The sequence below is a fragment of the Sciurus vulgaris genome (assembly GCF_902686455.1).
Source record: "Sciurus vulgaris genome assembly, chromosome: 5".
Lineage (NCBI taxonomy): Eukaryota > Metazoa > Chordata > Mammalia > Rodentia > Sciuridae > Sciurus > Sciurus vulgaris.
The window spans coordinates 112223046-112244317 of NC_136465.1; the positions used below are offsets into that span (position 1 = coordinate 112223046).

A 21272-nucleotide genomic window follows, 5' to 3' on the forward strand; every position below is an offset into this window, starting at 1 on the left:
TTACTTTTAAAAAAAATCTGTTCATATTTTTTCTCTCACCTGTCTCCCTAGATTCTCTTTCTCACTTCTCTCATATAAACAGCCAACCACTATTAATTCCTCCCTTGCTCTTACTATAAATTTTTACCTCTATCTTCTCTCCCTCTCCCTCATAAACATCACATCTTACACTACTTCTATTCCTTCATTGTCCATCATTTGAAACAGTAAACCCTTTTAGCAAACTTACTGTTTATATTGTAGACAATAATTGAACACTTCATTTCTGTCCATTGTGACAAAACTGTAAGCACCTTAATAGGAGTCATTTGATTTAAGGTGATATATCATTTGCATTGGGTGCTGTTAATATTCATATCCCCCTTAAATGTGAGGTGCCGGAAGCCTTCAGGGACACTAAAAGACTACAGGGTAAATTTGTACTGCCTCAGCGCCATACTGCTAGAGAGAAGACACACAAACAACATGAAAAAACAAGGGAACAAAGTGCTCAAACAAACCAAGATGTTCCACAATAGAATCCATAGACAACACAGTAGAAGAAATGTCAGCGATGGAGTTTAGAAAATACATAGTTAGATTGATCTTTGAAATAAAGGATGGTATTGGAGAGAAAATACAGCAGGCGAAAGATCACTTCAATAAAGAGGCAGAGATTATAAAAAGAAATCAAGCAGAAATCCTCAAAATAAAGGAAACAATAAACCAAATTAAAAATTCAATGGAAAGTATCACCAGCAGACTAAACCACTTAGAAGACAGAACCTCAGATAATGAAGATAAAATATATACTCTTGAAAATAAAGTTGACCACTCAGAGAAGATGGTAAGAAACCAGAAATGGAACTTCCAAGAAATATGGGATAACATGAAAAGACCAAATTTAAGAGTAATTGGAATAGACAAAGGCATGGAGATACAAACCAAAGGAATACACAATCTTTTCAATGACATAATATCAGAAAACTTCCCAAATCTAAAAAGAAATGGAAAACCAACTACAAGAGGCTTACGGGACCATTACAGCAGACCCACACCAAGGCACATTATAATGAGGATGACTAACATACAGAATAAGGATAGAATTTTAAAGGCTTCAAGAGAAAAATCAAATTACATATAGGGGGCAACCATTTCCGATCTCAGCTGATTTCTCAACCCAGACCCTCATTGCCAGAAGGTCCTAGAATAACATATATCAAGCTCTGAAAAAAAACAGATGCCAAACAAGAATTTTTTATCCAGAAAAATTAAGCTTCAGATTTGAAGATGAAATAATATCCTTCCATGATAAACAAAAGTTAAAAGAGGGCTGGGGATATAGCTCAGTTGGTAGAGTGCTTGCCTTACAAGCACAAGGCCCTGGGTTCAAATCCCCAGCACCACAAAAAAAAAAAAAAAAAAAAAAAAAAAAAAAGTTAAAAGAATTCACAACTAGAAAGCCTGCATTCCAGAACATTCTCAGTAAAATATTCCATGAGGAGGAAATGAAAAAACAATGATAACCAGCAAAGGGAGGAAAGGTCAATCAAAGAAGAAACTTAATCAAGTTAAAAAACAAAAATAAACCAAAGTGACTGGGAATACAAATCATACAATGTATCCCTCATGAACAAAGACGCCAACATTCTCAATAAAATTCTGCAAATCACATACAAAAATAAAAGGATAGCACACCACAATCAAGTGGGGTTCATCCCTGGAATGCAAGATATAACTCCAGAAACCCAGAAGACTCAAACAAAGTGGTTGGCCAGAATCTCCTGGTTTCAGTGGAAGTATCTGCTTGGGTCCAGTGACCCCAACCACAGAAGAAGGCTCATGGAAAATCCTGCTTTAATTTATTAGACCTACTGTGCAAGATCAGCAAGTATCTATCTAAATTTCAGACCCACTCCTAAGAACTCACTCTTAGGCGCTCTGATTGGATTTGGACCTCTCTTCTTCTGGCATTATGTTTCCAAAACTAATACGAATAGGAAGGAAAAATTTATCTGGGAAGGAAAATTGCACTGAACATTTAATATCTTAAGTCTGGCAATGATGACTAATGTATTCTTGCTTAAATAAATCTTCTATTAATCATTAAAAAAGAAAGAGGACACAGATGATGATTAATTCAAGGAAAAGTAAAAATTTTTACAGGAAAGGAAGTATATTAGTTGTCTACCGGACTCAACTCTTAAGTAGTCACCGTGTTGTAAGAATTGAAGATAGAACTAACAAAAAATTAAATTTGGCAGTTGGGAGATGATGGGAAAATAACTAAATTCTCAAATCTGCCATGCCCCTGTTATTTGTGGGGGCTGAAGCAAGACTATATAATAACTCACAGGTTTTTAAAAATTTTTTTATGTTTTTTAGATGTTGATAGACCTTTATTTTTTATTCATTTATTTATATGTGGTGCTGAGAATCCAATCCAGTGCCTCACGCATGCCAGGCAAATGCTCTACCACTGAGCCACAACCCCAACCCCTACCCCTGCCCCCTCGTTTTCTGGTACTGGGGATTGAACTCGAAGGTGCTGTACTGAGCCACACTCTTTGCACTTTTTATTTTTTATTTTGAAACAGGGTCTCACTAAGTTGCTGAAACTGGCCTTGATCTTGCAATCCTCCTGCTTCAGCTTCTCTAGTTGCTGGGGTTACAGACATGCGCCACCATGCCTAGCTACACACGAATATTTCAATGTCATAGATTAAGTTAACAAATCATTACATATGTTCTAAAATGCAAACTTTACAAAAATATGCCTTCATAAGGACCTGGCAGGCCAGGTTCTAAATGAGAATTTTTGAACTCCCCAGAATTCTACACTAGATATTCTTGCCTGGCCCTCTTCTGCTCTTGGCTCTGTCCTGCATTGAGAGAGTCTCATAGAGTCCTGCGGATGAGCTTGTGCTCATGCCTCTGTTTGCAAACAGCTGCCCACTGGCTACTCCTTAGGCGTGGGTGGGGGTGTGGGGGTGTGTAGGGGTATTTGGGGGCGTTCTCTCTCAGCAACGTCCTCTGAGAGGCAGGGATCCAACCAAGAAACTGTGCAGGCCCTGGAACCTCCCATCTTTGCCTGGAGTGGGTGGGCGGGCGGTTCTTCATAGTCACTTCAGCTGAGTCGGGGCAGGGTGGAGAGAGATTAGGGCAGCAGCAACCTGGGTTAGCTGTCCTTTTGTTTGTGTGGGGGGGGGGGCGGGGTGCTGGGAATTGAACAGGGGTACTTTATTACTGAGCTACACCACCAGCCCTTTTTAGATTATTACATTTTTCTGTGACAGGGTCTCGCTAATTTGCCCAGGCTAGCCTCGAACTTGCGATCCTGCCTCAGTCCCTGGAGTCTGGGATTACAGGTGTACACCAACACACCCACTGTCTTTGGAGACCAAGCCAAGGGATCAAAGGGCTTGGAGTTCCCTCAAAGACTTGTTCCTAGCAAGAAGCACCTCCTGTGCAAGGACTTATAGAAGGTGATTTAAAAAGTATATCTAAACTGTTAATAATTTTGTGTTCTTGGGCCTATCTACACAAATTGTGGCCCAATATTCACCGCTTGGCTTCCAAACTGGAGTCCATGCGCCTAACGACGAACCAGGGTTATTTCCTCTTCACTTCCCTGGAGAAATCGCAATGCCTTCTAAAGGTGTTTTGGGTTACAGTTCTCTTATTTGAGTAATACTGATTTCACATTTTTAATTCCTATAAAAGATCGGGTCCCTGCTTTCTTGAGTTCACCACTTGATGGGATAGACTCCAAAAGTAACTTCAGGGTCAAGTGAAAAGCATGTGTACAGCACACGAGGGCAGGGATTTGAGGAATTTGACAATTTTTTAAAAAATTTCACACTATTGTATGTCCAGTGCCTGGAAAGGGTGCGCTCAATAAATAGTTCGTGGGTTAATTAATTTAAAAGTGCAAAAATAACGAACAACACAAAATTTTGAAGTGCAAACGTGACCTATATATTGGAACGAATGCTTCGGTTCATCCTCTGGTCCTTGAAAGCGCCCGCGGGGTGGAGAAGGCCGGGGAAGCGGCCTCAGACGGTGTGGTGCCAGCAGCAGTCCTGGAGGCAGGAGTAGCTGAACAGCGCTGGCTGAGGGGACTCAGCACGCAGTTGCTGTGTGGAGCCCGGCGCCTGCCGCGCAGTCAGTCAGCGGCGGGAACAGGCGCGCCCCGCCTCCTGGGGGCGGGCCCTGGACCCGGCGGCGCGGGGGCGGGGCCTGGGTGTCCGCGCCGGGGGGCGGGGTCCGGACCCGGCACACCGGGCCGGTTGGGGGCTCCGCTTGTCGGCGGGAGCAACCGGAGTCCCGGCCACGAAGGGGTGCGACCCCCCACTGGCCCCGCCCTCCCGGCTACGGCCCGGCCAATCAGAGCGGCTTTTACTGGCGGGTGGGCCGAGCCGGCCCAGCTGCTCGGAGGCTCTGGCATGGTAACGTCCCCGCGCGGGGGTGGAGGGGCCCCGGGCGGTCCCACAGCGCCCCCTGCGGCCCGGGCCGGGGCCGGGGGGGCGGGGAGGTCACTCGGGGTCCCCAGGATCCCGAGGGAAGGCGAGGGGAGCAAGGGGTGAGGTAGGGGAGCCTAGAAGGGGGATGGAGGCGGGGATTTGGGGGAGAAGGGGCGGGGGAGGCCATGATGGAGCATGGCGGGGGGCGTGCGGCTGGGTGCTGAGGGGCACTAGAGTTGCGGAACTGTGTGAGGAGAGGGAGGGAATAAGTGAAGGATGGGTTTGTGGAGAAAGGTCGGGAAAGAAGAGAGGGAGAGAGATGAGGGCACCACAGCATAAGGAGAGAAGTGGGGACCACAGTTTCTTTTCCTGAGCTATTTGGCATGCCCTGTTCCCCTCCCCCAGTCCCAGTGTTGTTCCCTTTGGAAGCCCTGGGTGCCCCTTAGGACCGCTAGGGGACTCCCTCCTTTTTCCCGCATTTGCAAGACCTTGTCTCCTGAGGTAAGGAGGAGTTTCTAAGGAAGGAGAGGCTTCTGGCCCTCACCGCGGTGCTGGGTGGTCGGAGAGATTGAAGAGCAGAGGCCTCTTGGTCCCAGCACTGACTCTGCCATCAACAAACTATTCTGTGTGACCTTGGGCAAGTCACTACCTTTCTTTAGGCCTCGGATTTCTCATTGATTTAAAAAATGAAAATGATATCCCAGATCTCTCTCAGCTCCAAAAGGGGGCAGTTTTTGAGGATAAAATTAAAGCGAATGAGTTCTAGGACGTGAGGAAGTATGAAGAAGGCAAGGCCTTCAGCTGGGTTGGAGAAAATCCCCAGGGATGTGGGGGAGGGGAGGCATAAAGCCTCCAAGGCTCAGCCCGCTAGCCAGCGCCTCTGGAATTCTGTTGGAGGGATGGGAGAATGTGTAAGTAGAGGAGGTTGAACCCTGACGCCAGAAAGACCAGATGTAACATTCTGTTCTTCAGAGGGAGAGTGAGGAGGTGATAGGGGTAGGGGTCAAAGAAGCAAGGGAATGTATTTTCTAGAAAGGCACCCCAGTCTCTTTGAAGAGTAGGAGGAACAGTAGGGCAGGAGAGTGCCGACTGGGAATGTCTTGGGCGCAGGAATGGAAAGGATAGTGCTCTTTGGGGACAGCTAAAGAAGGATAGCAAGTAAACTACAGGGTAATCAGGCTGGTCTCCCAGCTATTTCTTTTTCTCCCAGCCAACACCCTGTTTTAGAAATCCAACCTAGGGTTCTGCATGTTAGGCAGATGCTTCACCACTGAGCTACAGCCCCAGCCCTCAGCTGTTTCCTATTTGATGATTGCTACCTCTTTCTTAGAGGTGTGCCTCTCAACCTTCATTTTTCCAACACCTCCCTTCAGGGAGTGAGAGTGAGTCAGACCAGGCAGACCTTGGGATCCCTTGGCTTTCTGAGGATTTCAGGAGTGTATAAGGATTGGGGTGAAATGAAGACAGGGAATTCAATGTGAGTATAAGAAGTACCATCTGTGGTGCCATCCTCCATGCTGGGAGACAGCTTTGTGGAGTAGTTGAAGCACAGGCTTTGGAATCGGACTGCTTGAATTCCAAACCTGCCTCTGCCATTTAATCTCTTGAAACCTTGGTCAAGTAAGTAATTTAATCTCTCTGAACCTCACTTTTTTACATATAAAATGGGCATAGTTACCTCATAGATGGTTGTAAGGATTAAATGGAATGTTCAGCATAGTATCTGGCTCATAATAGTGCACAGTAAAGATTATCTGCTAACTGTTGTTATTCCCACTTTCCATTCTCTCCTTCTGTCTCATCATTTTTGTCATTTTCTTTTTTTGTTCTTTTTCCTGGGTGCTGAGTTCTGAAATGCCCTTCAGATGTGAATGCTGAGAATAATCCATGAATTTTTGTTGGGGAGGGGTTGCCTAGGGGAGAGGCCCTTCACCTGGCCCAAGTGAACACATGATGATCAAGTGTCTGTTATCTCTTCTCCGCCCCTCAGTATGTTCTTATTCCAGGGAAGACATAGGATTTGCTTCTTTCAGCTTCCATTCCTAAAACTCATGCACTAATACCTTTTTGTATTCTCACCTAGAAGTATAAACAGATCCAGAGTTGTGCTGGCATTGCAAGTGGGAGAGGGGCAGGTGTTTTAGGAAAGAAAGGACATGCACAGCACAGGGGAATCTCTAGGAAGGGTGGACTTTGGAAATTCCATAGTAATTTATATTCATTCCCTTGGTCTATCCTCTGTGGGGAAATGACCAAAATAGGCCAGTGTCTGATTCCCTGCCAGAGTTCTCCATCCTAAGATGAAGGTGGTCATATACAGTCAATTTTTATTATCTAGATTTTCCCATGCCAGTACTTGATTCCAATTTGCCTTCCTTAAGCCAGAAAGATCTCTGCCAAGGTACTTCTCTCTTTCATAGCAGAGAATGTACTCAGGGAATTTATACAAACATACCTAGACACACCTGTAGCACACTTTTTAGGATAGTTCAGTATGCAAACATCTATTAGGGATGAAAACTATTTTGTCACAACACTTGGTATATAGGACCATGATTAGGCACTCAAGGAATATTTAAAAGGAGAAAATTCGATTCCTAAATGCAGGGAAATCCTCACCTGAGTAGGGCAAGAGCTAGTTCCACATTAGATACTCAACAAACATTCACAGAGCAGCATGTCACTGCCACATAGTACAACATTTATTCCAGAGGGACACAGGTAGATAAGAGTGTGTGGGGGATAGTATAAAGGGAACTTGAAGGAGGAGAATATTGGATCATCTTGAACAAAGCAGTAGACAAAATAGAATAAAAGGAACACTTGAGGATAATCTAACAATTCCTATGTGAAGAAGAGGAAAGCTATTGAGTCAGGATGAACCAAGAGTGTGGGATGGGATGGGATGGGCTTTATTGAAAAGTTGAATGTTAAAGATTTTTTGGGGGAGATTGGGGGGGGGGTAACTCAATCACTGAGCCACATCCCTAGTCCTTTTTTGTGTTTTTATTTAGAGACAGGGTCTCACTGAGTTGGTTAGCATTGCTGTTGCTGAGGTTGACTTTGAACCTGTGATCCTCCTGCCCCAACCTCCCAAGCTGCTGGGACTACAGGTGTGCACCACCACCCCTGGCTGAATGTTAGAGATTTTGTAGATTAAATGATAAGGAACCATCTTAAGAGAAAGCAAGAAAATCTTGGATCCTTTCTGATTTAATCATCCAGGTTGCAGGGGAGATTGGTGTGAAAAACAGATATGCTTTCTATGCAGGAGCTGTGCTTTTAAGGGAGATGGGCTAGAGGGCAGTCTTGGTTCTCCCTAACCAGCTATGGGACCTTGGATATTACTCCCCCTTTTCTTTTTCATATGAAAAGAGAGGGCTACCTTGAGTAGTCCTCTCTGCTGCGGTTCTTCAATAACTCCTAGACCTTACCAATGATACCTGCTATTTGGTGGAACTTGCCAAGACCATTCAGTTATTGAGCAAATAAATACTAGCACTTACCCCTAACCCTTAGAGTTTTTAGTGGGTACTGCAGATATTATGTCATTAATTTTTTTTCCCCCTAGTGCTGAAGATTGAACCCAGGTGCACTTTACCACTGAGCTACATCCTCAGTCTTTTTTTTTTTAAGTTGACAATGGATTTTATTTTATTTATTTACATGTAGTGCTGAGAATCAAACCCCGTGCCTCACACATGCTAGGCAAGTACTCTACCACTGAGCCAGGACCCCAGCCCCTTGGTCCTTTTCTTATTTTGAGACAGGTTCTTGGTAAGTTGCTTAGGGCCTTGCTAAGTTGCTGAGGCTGCCTGGAACTTGCAATTCTCCTGTTTCAGCTTCCCAAGCTAATGGGTGATGTGCACTTGGCATATCTCATTGATTCTAAGACTCATTTTAATATTTCTGAGGTCAGGATGCATCTTAAAATCAATGGGGTTTCATAATAGGCAGCTGTTTTTTAAAAATATTTTTTAGATGTTGATAGACGTTTAGTCATTTATTTATATGTGGTGCTGAGAAATGGACCCAGTGCCTCACACTTGCTAGGCAAGTAAGTGCTCTGCCACTAAACCACAACCCCAGCATTGTTTTTTATTAGTGTCACATAAGATACTATTACAATCAAAATTGCACAAAAAACTAAATTTCCAGTGGACAGTTGCTAAAGGGAAGGTACATGGTATTGAATGAGTATATAAAGAAGGGCTCTGATTAGTGCAGCAGGTTAGGAGAGGCTTTCCCGGGAACTGATTGTAGACGTGAAGTTAGGTGTATTTAGGTGAGTTGGTAGGGTTGTTGTCCTGGACACAGGTGGGTATCTGAGGTGGGAAGACTGAGGTGAATGTGGTTGAGTGTGGTAAGCACAGACCAGGAGCTGGACATGAGTGAAGCTGGCAGTGTGATTGGCAGTAGACCTTCCATAACCTCACAGGCTAGGTGAAAATGGTTATCTGGAAGGTTAGGGTCCTATGGCAGCTTGAGGTGGGAGAGAGATGCAGAAAATCGGATTGCCTCTCATGTTGAATAGTTTCTGACATCCATGCTGAGGAAAGTTTGAAGGGGCAAGAGCAGGTCTAAGTACAGGGGTAAAGTAGCTGAACACTGAGAAAAGGTAAGTCAGATTGGAGTAGCTTAGCTTATCCTATTCTCTTTTTAGGACATAGTGAGGGACAGATATTGCTAAAAGTAGAGATTCAAGCATTTTAAATGTGAGTGTTTTCAGCATAGGGGTAACTGAAGAAGTAGGGAAATAGGACAATAGTGAGGTGGCTTCTGTTCATCCAGCTACCACCTTTCCCTAGTGCTCCTCTACTACCCGCAACTTTCAGGTGGAGAGGAAGGAAGATAGGCCTTTTAGCTGCACCTCCAAGACTTAGTTCACTCAAGAATATTTCTTGAATGCATAATATAGTCATATGATTACATATTCAAAAGATACAAAAGGGCATACATTGAAAAGTCTCCCACCTCTTTCACCATTGTCTTCTGTATCATCTTTTATTGCTGATGTTTATACAAATGATAAAACTTGAGTGCACCTTACTTTTTTCTTCTTGTAATATATCTTAGAGATTGGTCCCTGGGAGACGGTGAGTGTCTTTGTTCTTTATAACTGCATAGTATTCTGTTTTACGTTTGTGTTTGGTTTCTTGGTTCCTTACTGTTAGCTATTTAGACTTAATCTGATTTTCTGTTTTTATGACTAATACTGAAATGAAAACTGTGTGCATACATCATTTTGGCCATGTGCAGCTATAACTATAGGATGTCTTTTTAGAATATTAAGGTTCTGTATAGAAAGATTTGTTGTATTATTTGTTTTTTCATTCATTCAATATTTATTGAGTACTTGTTATGTGCCAGACACTGTGGTAGCTACCAGGAATCCAACTTTCAACAAATCAGATGATCCCTGCCCTTATAGAATGTTAATACTCTCTAGTGGGGGAAATGCATATGCTGGCAAATCTAATAACAAAATTAAGGATACAAAAAGGGGGTCAGAGAATAAATTGGAAGGAACTACTTTAAATATAGTCAGGAAACTTTCTTAGACTAATGATATTTAAGCTGAGCACTAAAGGATGGGATGTAATTTGCCATTAGGTGTAGAACAGGGAGACTTACGCTGTTCATAGCCTTTATCCACAGTGAGATGAGTTCAGGATTTGTAAAAGAAGGGTGACTGCCAAAAATGGTATGGGGGTGGTACAAAGAGATGAAGTTGTTGGTTGGGATTGAAAGATGCCCAAAGTGGAAGACTAAAGATAAGGTTGGTTCAGGGAGGAAGCTGAAGTGAAAACAGGTGTGTTACAGAGACTAGAACTGTAAGTGCTGGCAACTGTTTGTTTAGAGAATTTTGGATTGAATCTCTAACTGGGTTAATGGAAATAGAGGAACAGGAAAAGAGGCCACTGGCTTGAGAGAGGCCTTGCCACTGGCAGGAAAATGCTTTAAAACCATGGGAAAAACTGGATGCCTGTAGTGGAGTCTTCTCTATCTTTTCTGTGACTTTGACAAAATGGAAACTCCTAAAATAAAGATGACATTGAAGGGTTCAGCCAGCTGGCTCTAGACTGGAACAGAAAGAACAGACCTTCCCAGGACTCAGAACTTGGGGTGGGTAGGAATTTGGGCTTAGAGACCCCATCTGAACTTTGTGTTCCTTTTTCAACTTTACGCCTTCTGCTTCCCTTCCGCAAAAGCCCATCTTTGTGCCCGTCCTGGGTCCTATGACTTTTCTCTCCCTCAACAGTCGGTTCCCGATTCTGGTCCCCGGCCCCCAGCAGCGCCTGCCCCCTTCCCACCGGGGCCCCCCATGATGCCACCACCCTTCGTAAGTTTTATGTGTTTCCCTGGGCTTGGCTTTTCCAGCCTGCACCCTCAACTCCCCAGCCCTTGCCACTGCTGCATCGCCAGCACGGTTCTCCTGTAATGTGCCCTTTTGCTGCCCTTGGAAGAGGGTTGGTTTTGTTTGGGCATTGGGGTGGGGAGAGCTGCTTTTAAGCTCTAGTCCATAAAGGTGACAGTTCCCCCTTTGTCTTTTTGTCCTGGGACACACTGGGGCTGGAGGTAGAAGTGGAAGAGAAAAGACCCCATTAGTGTGAGGGCAGGCTGGGTCTGTCTTTCTCTTTCTACTCCTTACCTGTGCTCTTTAAAAAAAGCCACAGAATTTGGGCTGGAATGGCATTGGTAGTCAAGAGTCAGAGAAAGAGGAGAGGCAGAAGAACTGGGGGATGGCTGCCTTCTGCCCTTCACATGGGAGTCTTCTTGGGGAACAGTTCTGAAGGGCTACAGCCTCCCCACAGTCTGGTGCTGTTTCAGTTCCCTTTCCTTTTCCTGCTTCTTAGGAAGCTGTGTGCTTGCCTGTTAAGCCCAGAGAACTCCCCAGTTACCTGTCTTTCTCAGTGGTGAGGAGGGAGGCAGTTTCATGCCTTGTGCTTCTCAAACAAAAGCCTTGGAATTACCTCCAAGCCAGGGTGAAGGGCTGGGTGGACAACAGGTGAATGCTTCCTGATGGGTCTTCTTTGTTCCTAGCAAGGCAGTGTTCTTCTGTTCATTATCTCTTCCTTTCCTCACTTCCAGATGCCCCCTCCAGGCATCCCCCCACCCTTTCCTCCGATGGGGCTCCCACCCATGAGTCAGAGACCACCAGCCATCCCCCCCATGCCACCTGGCATCTTGCCCCCAATGCTTCCACCAATGGGGGCACCACCACCACTCACACAGGTAATTATCTCCCTCCACAGGGCCTCGGGGAACCCTGTTAGTTTAATTGGGGATAGAAATTAATTGGGAGTACTCAGACTTCAGAAACTGGGAAGGGAAGGGATCTTTGGTCCAGGCCCATGTGAATTTGTCTGCTGAATGACTGAGACAACTCTCAGGAAAGGTGCAAACCCAGAATCTGGGGATTGCTTGGACCACCCCAGTGGGATGTTAGGACCCCTTAGGGGACCCCAGCTCATAGGGACTCCGTCCATCCTCTACCTGCCCTCACCTCAATGTCTGGTTTTTATACCATAGATACCAGGAATGGTACCTCCGATGATGCCAGGAATGCTGATGCCAGCAGTGCCTGTTACTGCAGCGGTAAGTTCTAGGGGCTGACAAGAAGCAGGCTGTACCCTGCAATTCTATAGGTCTGACTTGGAGTACAAGGGTGTGGACTCCATTCTTTCCCTCTTCTTATATCCACCCTGGTCCCCAGCAGCACTCCCCATGCTGGACTCTTCCTCCCAAGCCATGTACTCAGCAATTCTAGTTTCCTGATCATCCCCAAAGGCATATACATTCTCTCTTGTTACCCCCATGCACACAGAGCACCTTTAAGGAGCACACTCATGCCAGACACTTCTTCCCATCACAGGGCCATGTGCTGTAGACACACTAATACAGTCCTTTCTTCACATCCTCTTTACCTCCAGAGGAGGCAGTGGCACCCAGGGATCTTGCTATTCTTGTGCTCAGTATAATAGACTCTGAGTGGGATATAGAATTTGGCATCTACATTGAAGAGATGGGCCTCAGGAGTTGAAGTTGACTCAACAAGATACTCTGACTTGAGGAAAATGAAGAAAGGAGCTGTTGTGCGATTCCCCCTGGGATCTGAGAGTCATGGCCCTGGCAGGAGGGAGGGGACCTGTTAGGGAGCAGGACACACAGATCCTGGCCTGGCCTGCTTCTCCATCCCCCATGGCCTGGGTCCTGGGGGCCACTGGGCTTGGCCCCAACCCTTCCCCCTCCTCTTTCTTCGGCAGACGGCTCCGGGTGCGGACACCGCCAGCTGTGAGTCTTCTGGGGGCCTGCTCCCCCCAGGCTCGGAGGTTGGGGGGTACAGGGGAGAGGGGACCATGGACTGTAGCCCACCCTGGATCATGCCTGTTGGGATGCCAGGGAGCCTGGGATGTTGAAGGGACCAGGGGGATATTTATGGGGATGGAATAAGGGAGGACTAAGTGGGGATAAGATGAGGGTTAGAACAAAGACTTAGTATGTTTCCTTTGGCTTCTTTTCTAGCTGCTGTGGCTGGGACAGGCCCTCGGGTAAGTTCTTCTAGTTTGGGCCTATGGGTAGGTAGGCTGAAAATGGGAGGTGGATGATTAAATCTTTGGGGTGAGAAGGAGAGGCTTTGGGAAAGGGGCCTTGACCACCATTCTGTACCCCCCTCCTCCCAGAGGGCTCTGTGGAGTGAGCATGTGGCCCCTGATGGGCGCATCTACTACTACAATGCTGACGACAAGCAGTCCGTGTGGGAGAAGCCCAGCGTGCTCAAGTCCAAGGCGGAGGTCCTGAGTGGGGCTTTCTGGCCCTTCCTTTCAGCTGCCCTGGCCCTTCCAAGTCCTTGGCCTCCCCTGAGTCCCTGACCATACTCACTATGATTAGAGGTCCCAAGGTGCCTGACCCACCCCCAAGCTCCCTGGAAATGTCTCCCTAGAATCTCAGGAAGTCCGTATTCCCCCATATTCGCCAGTTTAGGTGGTACTGTGTCCTCTATTCACTGGGTCTCATTAGCTCCCTTGATTGTGACTGGAGAACTCCCCAGCCTACTGATGTCATCTGACCCATCCTCTTGCAGCTGCTGCTGTCCCAGTGTCCCTGGAAAGAATACAAGTCAGACACAGGCAAACCTTACTACTATAATAACCAGAGTCAGGAGTCCTGCTGGACCCGGCCCAAGGACCTGGATGATCTAGAGGGTGAGGGGTCCTGGGAGGAGGGGGAGGTCTGGGCAGGGTACTGGGGGTCCTTTGCTACTCTTGACTATGTTCTTTTGCCATTGCAGCTCTAGTCAAACAAGAGGCTGCAGGGTGAGTGACTTGCCCACCTATCCATCCATACTTGTGGGGTTGGAGTGAATTCTCTAGTATCCCTGCTCTGTGGGAGGAATCAGCTCTCAGTTTCCTTGTGAGGTCATCTGCTCTGGCCCCAGTACTTCCCAGAGTAAAGACACCAGCCAGCACCTGCCCTCCTGTATCCCTCCTCTGCTCCAACACCACCCTTTTGGCTCACCTACAGAAAAATGCAACAGCCACAGACACTACAGCCACAGCCACCTCAGCCTCAGCCTGACCCCCCACCTGTACCTCCTGGTCCTACCCCAATGCCCACCGGCCTCATGGAACCTGAGCCAGGTGGGAGTGAAGATTGTGATGTATCGGGGGCTGCCCAGCCCCAGGAGCAAGGGTTTCTGCAGCAGCTGGAGGAGGGCCCCAGCAGGTAAGGGCTGCCCCCAACAACATTCCTATGTCAGCCTCAGGCTTTTTATCCTGGTTCATTCTTCATTCTCTGCCAGTTCTCTTGGGAGGGGTGTAAAGATCTGGGCAATGACCTCTAAAGGGAAGAAAGTGGCTGCCCTGGGGAGCAAGGAAGGTAAAGTGTTGCTGAGAGTGTAGCACACTGAAAGCAGTGAGGGCTGGGTACCATGTGGCTGAGTTCCCTCTGCCCCCCAGTTCTGCTGGACAACATCAGCTAACACAGCAAGAGGAGGAGGAATCCAAGCCAGAACCAGAGAGGTCTGGTCTCAGTTGGAGCAACCGAGAGAAGGCAAAGCAGGCATTCAAGGAACTGCTGAGGGATAAGGTGCTGAGGGTGGGGCTCCTGGGGGAAGATGTGGAAGGAGGAATCAGGAGGTGGGCAGGCCCCATGACCCCTGCCTGCTCCATTCCAGGCTGTCCCCTCTAATGCCTCATGGGAACAGGCCATGAAGATGGTGGTCACAGATCCCCGTTACAGGTAGGCCTGGGCAGGGGGAGCCAAGCCCTGTTCATGAGAGCAGCCAGACCAGGAACTCCCTGAGAAACCCCAGCTCAAGGCTCAGGCTCAAGGGGGCTGGAGTTAGGAAAGTGATAGACCAGAGTGGAGAGCAAAGGGAGGAAAAGCTAGGACAAGGAAAGGGAAAGGTATCTGACATGAGACATTGAATAAATGTTTATTGGATTAAATTGAATTGAATTGAATTAATTGGGGAAAAAAGGACCTGAGTAGGGCAGAGGTCTGATGGCAACTTAACACCAAAGCAAAAGGGCCCAGTGTTAGCAGTGTCTGGGGGTTATGTCTTTTTCCCTTATTTTCTTTGCTCCTACCCCATTCCCAGACATCTGTAGGCTGAGCCCATACATGCCCCACCCCCCACTCAGCTCTGGAGACCCTCGGTGTGCTGTGATCCTACTTTGTGGGCTACACAGGATGGTTCAGACTGACTCCTGTTCCCACTCCATTCTCGTCATTTGCACCCTAGTGCCTTGCCCAAACTGAGTGAGAAAAAGCAGGCATTCAATGCCTACAAGGCGCAGCGGGAGAAGGAAGAGAAGGAGGAGGCCCGACTAAGGGCCAAGGAGGCCAAGCAGACCCTGCAGCATTTCCTGGAGCAACATGAGCGCATGACCTCCACCACCCGCTACCGGTTAGGGGGCTGGCTGGGCTGGGGCGTGGGAACCTAGAGAACACAAAGGCTCAAGGTTCTGTTCTTTACCTATCTACTCACAGCCCATGTGCTCCACAGGCGGGCAGAACAGACCTTTGGGGAACTGGAGGTCTGGGCTGTGGTCCCTGAGAGGGATCGAAAAGAGGTTTATGATGATGTCCTCTTCTTCCTGGCCAAGAAGGAGAAGGTAATGGTCACTGGGCCAGATCCTTCAGACCCAATCTTATCTTGAACCTTCCTTGTCTTTGCTTTTTCATGGACTCTGGCCATTTATTTCTTCACTCGCCATTGTCCCAGCTCCCAACTTGGAAGCTGATGTGACACTTGTATGTCCCACCATTTGTGCCCTGGGCCTGCAGCCCTGGGTGTGGGAGGGCAAGGAGGAGTCTGAGAGGTTGGTCTGTGACCTGTGCTCCTTCCTCTACCTGGGGACAAGAAAGTATTGAGTCTAGTTCTCCTCCTAAGGTCCTCTAGGTACTTCCTTTCCCCAAATTCTCCTCTGCCAGGCCTACTTAGGTAGTTCTGGCTTGCCTGGCCTCATCCTGATCCTGTGAATCCCCAGGAACAGGCCAAGCAGCTCCGGCGCCGCAACATCCAGGCCCTGAAGAGTATCCTGGATGGGATGAGTAGTGTCAACTTCCAGACCACATGGTCCCAGGCACAACAATACCTCATGGATAACCCCAGTTTTGCTCAGGACCATCAACTGCAAAGTAAGCTTGAGTCTCCACTCCCACCTGACCCTTCCCCTTTTTTCATGACCTGGGACCCCAGAGCCTGCCTCATACCATTTCCTTGCACCTCCTCCTCATTCTAGAAATCCCCAATACTCAAGTCACTGGATACCCTCTCCCTCCCTCTGGAGTTCACTATTGACCTAGACATTGTGTGTTCTTGGAGGAAGAGCTCTGGGATATAGGAATCAGAAGTCATGGAGACAATGATCAGTATTTATAGCTTATGTGAATGTGGTCTTAACTTGTCAGCACCATGGGCATTGACTGATCACAGATGGTACAATAAACAGTTGCTGACCTGTGATCACTGATGATATGACAAATTTATTTTTGGAAGTTACATCAAAGCCCGATTGACTTCTGCTTCCCTAAGATGTGAAACTTCAGATCCTGAGAAAATTGGTTTCGTGTGATGACTTCTAGTAACTCACACTAGAAATCACACCAAGACTGAAAACTTGCTAATTTTTGTCTAATGCAATGAATGATCTCCCTCAAGAACTGCTATTGAAGTGGCTACTCCCACAGAGTCCTCTCCTGTGCTTTCCCCACTAACCCGAGTGTCCCCAGTACCTACAGGGACAGCATCCTTGAATCACTGGGTACTGGAATCTGAAAGGGGGTCCTGCTAGTATGGCGCCTGCTGAGCCTCCTCCCTGCCTGTAGACATGGACAAAGAAGATGCACTGATCTGTTTTGAGGAGCACATCCGAGCTTTGGAGAGGGAGGAGGAGGAAGAGCGGGAACGGGCCCGACTTCGGGAGCGGCGCCAGCAGCGCAAGAACCGGGAGGCCTTCCAGGTATTTTTGCTGCCCTTGGGAATCAGAGCTCAGCTCTGCCCCAGACAGTAGCTTCTACCCATGCCCTGCCTGCTCTGGGCTATGCTGCCTGCTTTGTTCCTCTTTTGTCCAAGCTTCACAAGGCCTCTCTGCCTGCAGTTCTGCTCCTGCTGTGTCCCTTCAACTCTGGACTATGCTCCTCTAGGGAGACCAGATGTGTACACCACCCAGAAGCTACCAGCAGAAAGCACCCTGCAGGCACAGTGTGGCAGCTAGGCCATGTGCATTTCCTTTGGGTGGGGAGCAGACAGGTAGAGATTATCTCCCAACTTGGGGGTGGCAGCATGGGAATGACTTAGCTGGATCACAAAATGAAGTTAAACCAAGTCATGGAAGATGGTGCTGCTGGCAAGTTTTGACTTTGCTGCCTTCCAGGCTGGCTTGTCATTTTTTTGCTGTCTCTGTATTTAGAGTCTCTTCTTTTGTAGTGTTCTCTTCCTCCACATCTGTATCTCCTCCTTTCTGCCTCCCTTGCCTGAATTTCCTCAGTCTGGATTTCCCCTTCTTTCCCTTTGCCATTCCCTCTCTTCCTCCCTATCTCACTCTCCCTATCCCTGACCTCTCCCTGCTCAGACCTTCCTGGACGAGCTGCACGAGACAGGGCAGCTGCACTCCATGTCCACCTGGATGGAGCTGTACCCAGCAGTCAGCACTGATGTCCGCTTTGCCAACATGCTGGGCCAGCCGGGTAAGGCAGCCAGGCTTCCCCTTCTCTGGTCTGGCTTCCTGCCCTGACGCCTCTGCATTCCCACTCCCTGGTCCTGTCCTCGACCCCACCCCAGGCCTTGGGAAGCTGCCGCCCGCCAGGTCCCCCATCCCTCCCTTCCTGCAGGCTCCACCCCTCTGGACTTGTTCAAGTTCTATGTGGAAGAGTTGAAGGCACGATTTCACGATGAGAAGAAAATCATTAAGGACATTCTTAAGGTGAGGGGAACCTGGGGTTATGGATGAATGCAGGCTGTGTGTAAGCCACAACTCCTGCACAGACTCCCTGATAAGTCCCATCTTGTAGGAGCATGGCAACTTGCTCAGCAGATATCCACTGTGGTCCTTTACCTTGTACTGGGGATATAGTAACGAATAAGACAAGATTTCTGCTCATAGGAGTTCATGGTGCAATACAAAGAATTGTTTTGCAGGGGAACAGGTGTTATTATAGAGATGAATTGGAAGAATTGACATTTGAACTGCACCTTTAGAAAGGAGTAGAGGAGGCGGGGAACAGGCATGGTAGGTTTATGTGGTGCTCAGGATCAAACCCAGTTCCTCACACGTGCTAGGCAAACGCTATACCACTGAGCCACAACCCCAGCCCATTTAATGCCTTCTAAATACTATAGTTAAGTGTCAGCTGCCATGTGCACTGCCACTTCTCTTATACTGAAGAAGTAGTTTAAGCATCCATGTCTGTCACAGTTAAAAAAAAAAAAGGTGATAATTATGCAAGTGAAGAGAGTCTTGAAAGAGAGAAAGCATTTTTCCTTATGGAAGTGAAGAATATTCTAATGCATTTGAGGAGACAATCTAGTCCAGTTCATTGGTTAGAAGCAGGATCTGAGAAAAACTGCCTGGGCTAAACGTTCAGAGTAATCCCTTACTAATTGTGTGACCTTGACCAGGCTACGTAAGCTTTCTGAGCCTTAGTTTCCTTATCTGAAAAATGCTGAGTGTGGGCTGGGGAGATAGCTCAGTTGGTAGAGTGCTTGCCTTGCAAGCACGAGACCCTGGGTTTGATCCCCAGCACCGCAAAAAGAAAAAAAAAATGGTGAGTGTTCCACCAAAGGACACCTTATTGCAGGTGAGATTAACTTGGTGCCTGAGTTGAGAAGGAGCTGGGAATAAAGTTAAGACGGTCCCATTGCAAATATAACTTTTTTTTTTTTTTCAGGGGAAAGGGTACTGGGGATTGAACCCAGGGCTAGGCAACCACTTTACCATTGAGTACATCCCCAGCCCTATGTAGTTTCTTTAAAGTCCTTTATTTTGCCTTACAAACTTATGCACATGCTGCATTTTAATCCCTTCTGCCATATCACCTTCCTATTTGATATGAATTTAATATTTTTAAGTTACTGTTAGGTAAGATTATCATATTGTTCTGTGGCTTCCTCTATTTCTCCAGAACCATATTCCCTGTGTGGAAGTAAAGTCCTACATGTAAAGTGTCTTAAATGCTAAAATAAGAAATTTGGATTTTTATCTTGTAAGTAATAATATCATCTGGCATCTTGGAAAAGCCATTGGTTGGTAGTATGTGGTAGCACCTCCCAGTCTGGAGTGTTTCTGTCATTAGGGGAGATGGTAGTAGTGGAGGCAGTAGTAGAAACCTCAAGATACTAAAAGTGACAGTGGCAAGTAATTCAGATACACTTTAAGTTCCAGTCATCCTCTCTAACTCATCCCCAGGCCTCTTCCCTGTTACCAAGGCTATTTGGTATCAAAGTCAGAGCAGTACTAAATGCCACAGGCTGGGTTAGAGGAATAAAGACAGGGAAGACAGTCAGTTGGCTGTCCTAGGGTCTAGGTGGGTAGTGCTCTTTGGGCAAGGCAGTGGGGATGGTGCCTGAGGAGAGTGAACTGTAGGAATCCACTGGTGCTTGTGAGCTGCCATCGGTGCCTTGAGATAAGCAAGGGGTAAGGGTTTGGTGTCTGTGAATTGTATAGCTCTTTCCCTATTTTTGAATGGAGTAGCATGCATCTCTAGTACGTTGAAATGCTATGTATGAATTTTATTGAAAAAATATTTTGTTTAAAACCAGTGGGATGGAGTCATTGAAAAGTGGAATTGCCACTTTGTTTCATGGACTTGAGGGGAAAGGAAGGAGGTGCATGGCCTCCAGTGGAGCCATGAATGATGGCACCATTGGTAAGGGTTAAGCAGGAAGAGCAGGACTGCAATAGGAATTCCATTAGGGGAATCATTCTCAAAAGCGACCTGGAGCAGGGAGGAATGAAGCAAATACTGTATTTTAAACAGGACAATTATATAAACTAATATCCCAATATAGTTATACTTTTTTGCCTGGGTAGCTTTTAGCCATAGAGTGGCTGGTACTGCCAGTTGTCCTGCAGGGCTCCTGCCCTTGCTAAGTCCTGTTTCTCCACAGCACCTGAGAAACAAGCTGTTTTAGACAGCTCCTCTTCCTGTTCCTCCATGTGAGCTACTGTTTTTAGAAGACAGATGAGCTCAGGAGTCCCTGTGGCCATCCACAGCCAGGTGAACTGTGGGGGGCACCTCTCATCCATAGAATGACACAGGGCCCTGGACTTGGAACAGGTAGAAGACTGGAGATTTGGGTCTAGATCAGTAAGGAAATGGGGGTGGGGAGCATTTGAGAAAGATCTCTTGGGATCTGTTGAATTTGAAGTGTCTGTGAGATAACAGTCTAGTATGGGTCTGAAAATCAGCAGAGAGGTGAAGGATGAGATTACCAGGGAAAGTATAGATCAGGTAGTGAAAAAGGACAAACTGCTATTATTAAGATCATATACATACAGGAGAGGTGACAAGAGGTAAAAGAGAGGAGGGATCTAAAGAGGGAGGGTAGTGTTGAAGGGCAGAGGCATCTAGGACCAGATGAATGAGGACTGAACAGGAACCCTTGAATTTCACTGTTACCACGAGTGACTTGGGAGAATGTGGCCATGAAGCCAGTGGCTTTGGGGCAGCACATTTCAGAGTCAAGTAATTCCTGGCTTTTATTGGCTGAGACCTCTGCAAGTTACATGGTGCTTCTGAGCTTCAGTTTCCTTTTCTGTAAAGTAGGGATAATCCATTTGCAAGATCATGAGAATTAAGTATTTGTAAAATGTCTTGCCTATAACAGGCTGTCCATGTTTATTCCTTTTTCTTTGTGCTACATTTCAAGAGATTTTGAAACTGAAGAAAAGCAGAGGTAGTTATCTTGAGGTGAGAGCAGGGTGGAAGGGATGTTCCAGGTAAAGTGAGGTATGTGCTTGATGGAAGGAGACAATGACGATGATATTGAAGCCTTCAGTTTCCTAAGAAAGAGTGAGTGTGTTTAAGAACGGTTGGAGAAGTGTGGGCTGAGGAAGTACTTGTAGAGAGAATGAAGAGCAAACCTCTGCCATCAGCAGGAGTACCAGAGGAACTTAGAGCTGTGTAGAGAGGAGGGACTATGGCTGTGTCCTAACTGACTTGAGCCCTGGTGGCTCCACATCACTTGGATTGTCTTGGGCCAAATGAAATCATTCTCCTAAGCCTCCGTCTCTTTGGGATATGAGGCTGTGATGAGAAGTACAGAACCTGGCCGTGGTGTTCAGAGAATGGGGCATATTTCTAACATTGCTAGGGAGTTGC

General features: G+C 47.0%; 1 protein-coding gene across 33 annotated transcripts in view; it reads left to right on the top strand.

Moving 5' to 3' along the window:
• PRPF40B (pre-mRNA processing factor 40 homolog B) overlaps nucleotides 1-21272 on the top strand; it is a 95579-nt gene that overhangs the window by 64418 nt on the left and 9889 nt on the right. For 10 of the 33 annotated variants that reach the window (XM_079139521.1, XM_079139542.1, XM_079139536.1 and 7 more), the window contains exons 1-18: nucleotides 10753-10785; nucleotides 11300-11359; nucleotides 11535-11678; nucleotides 11976-12041; nucleotides 12710-12737; nucleotides 12969-12994; nucleotides 13127-13237; nucleotides 13528-13648; nucleotides 13735-13759; nucleotides 13968-14168; nucleotides 14402-14531; nucleotides 14620-14684; nucleotides 15190-15354; nucleotides 15454-15562; nucleotides 15938-16088; nucleotides 16779-16912; nucleotides 17525-17639; nucleotides 17784-17875. In XM_079139521.1, coding sequence (XP_078995647.1) covers nucleotides 10768-10785; nucleotides 11300-11359; nucleotides 11535-11678; nucleotides 11976-12041; nucleotides 12710-12737; nucleotides 12969-12994; nucleotides 13127-13237; nucleotides 13528-13648; nucleotides 13735-13759; nucleotides 13968-14168; nucleotides 14402-14531; nucleotides 14620-14684; nucleotides 15190-15354; nucleotides 15454-15562; nucleotides 15938-16088; nucleotides 16779-16912; nucleotides 17525-17639; nucleotides 17784-17875 — 1761 coding nt within the window. In that variant the 5' untranslated portion in view covers nucleotides 10753-10767. The other 23 variants (XM_079139516.1, XM_079139518.1, XM_079139520.1 and 20 more) reach the window with 17 other exon arrangements.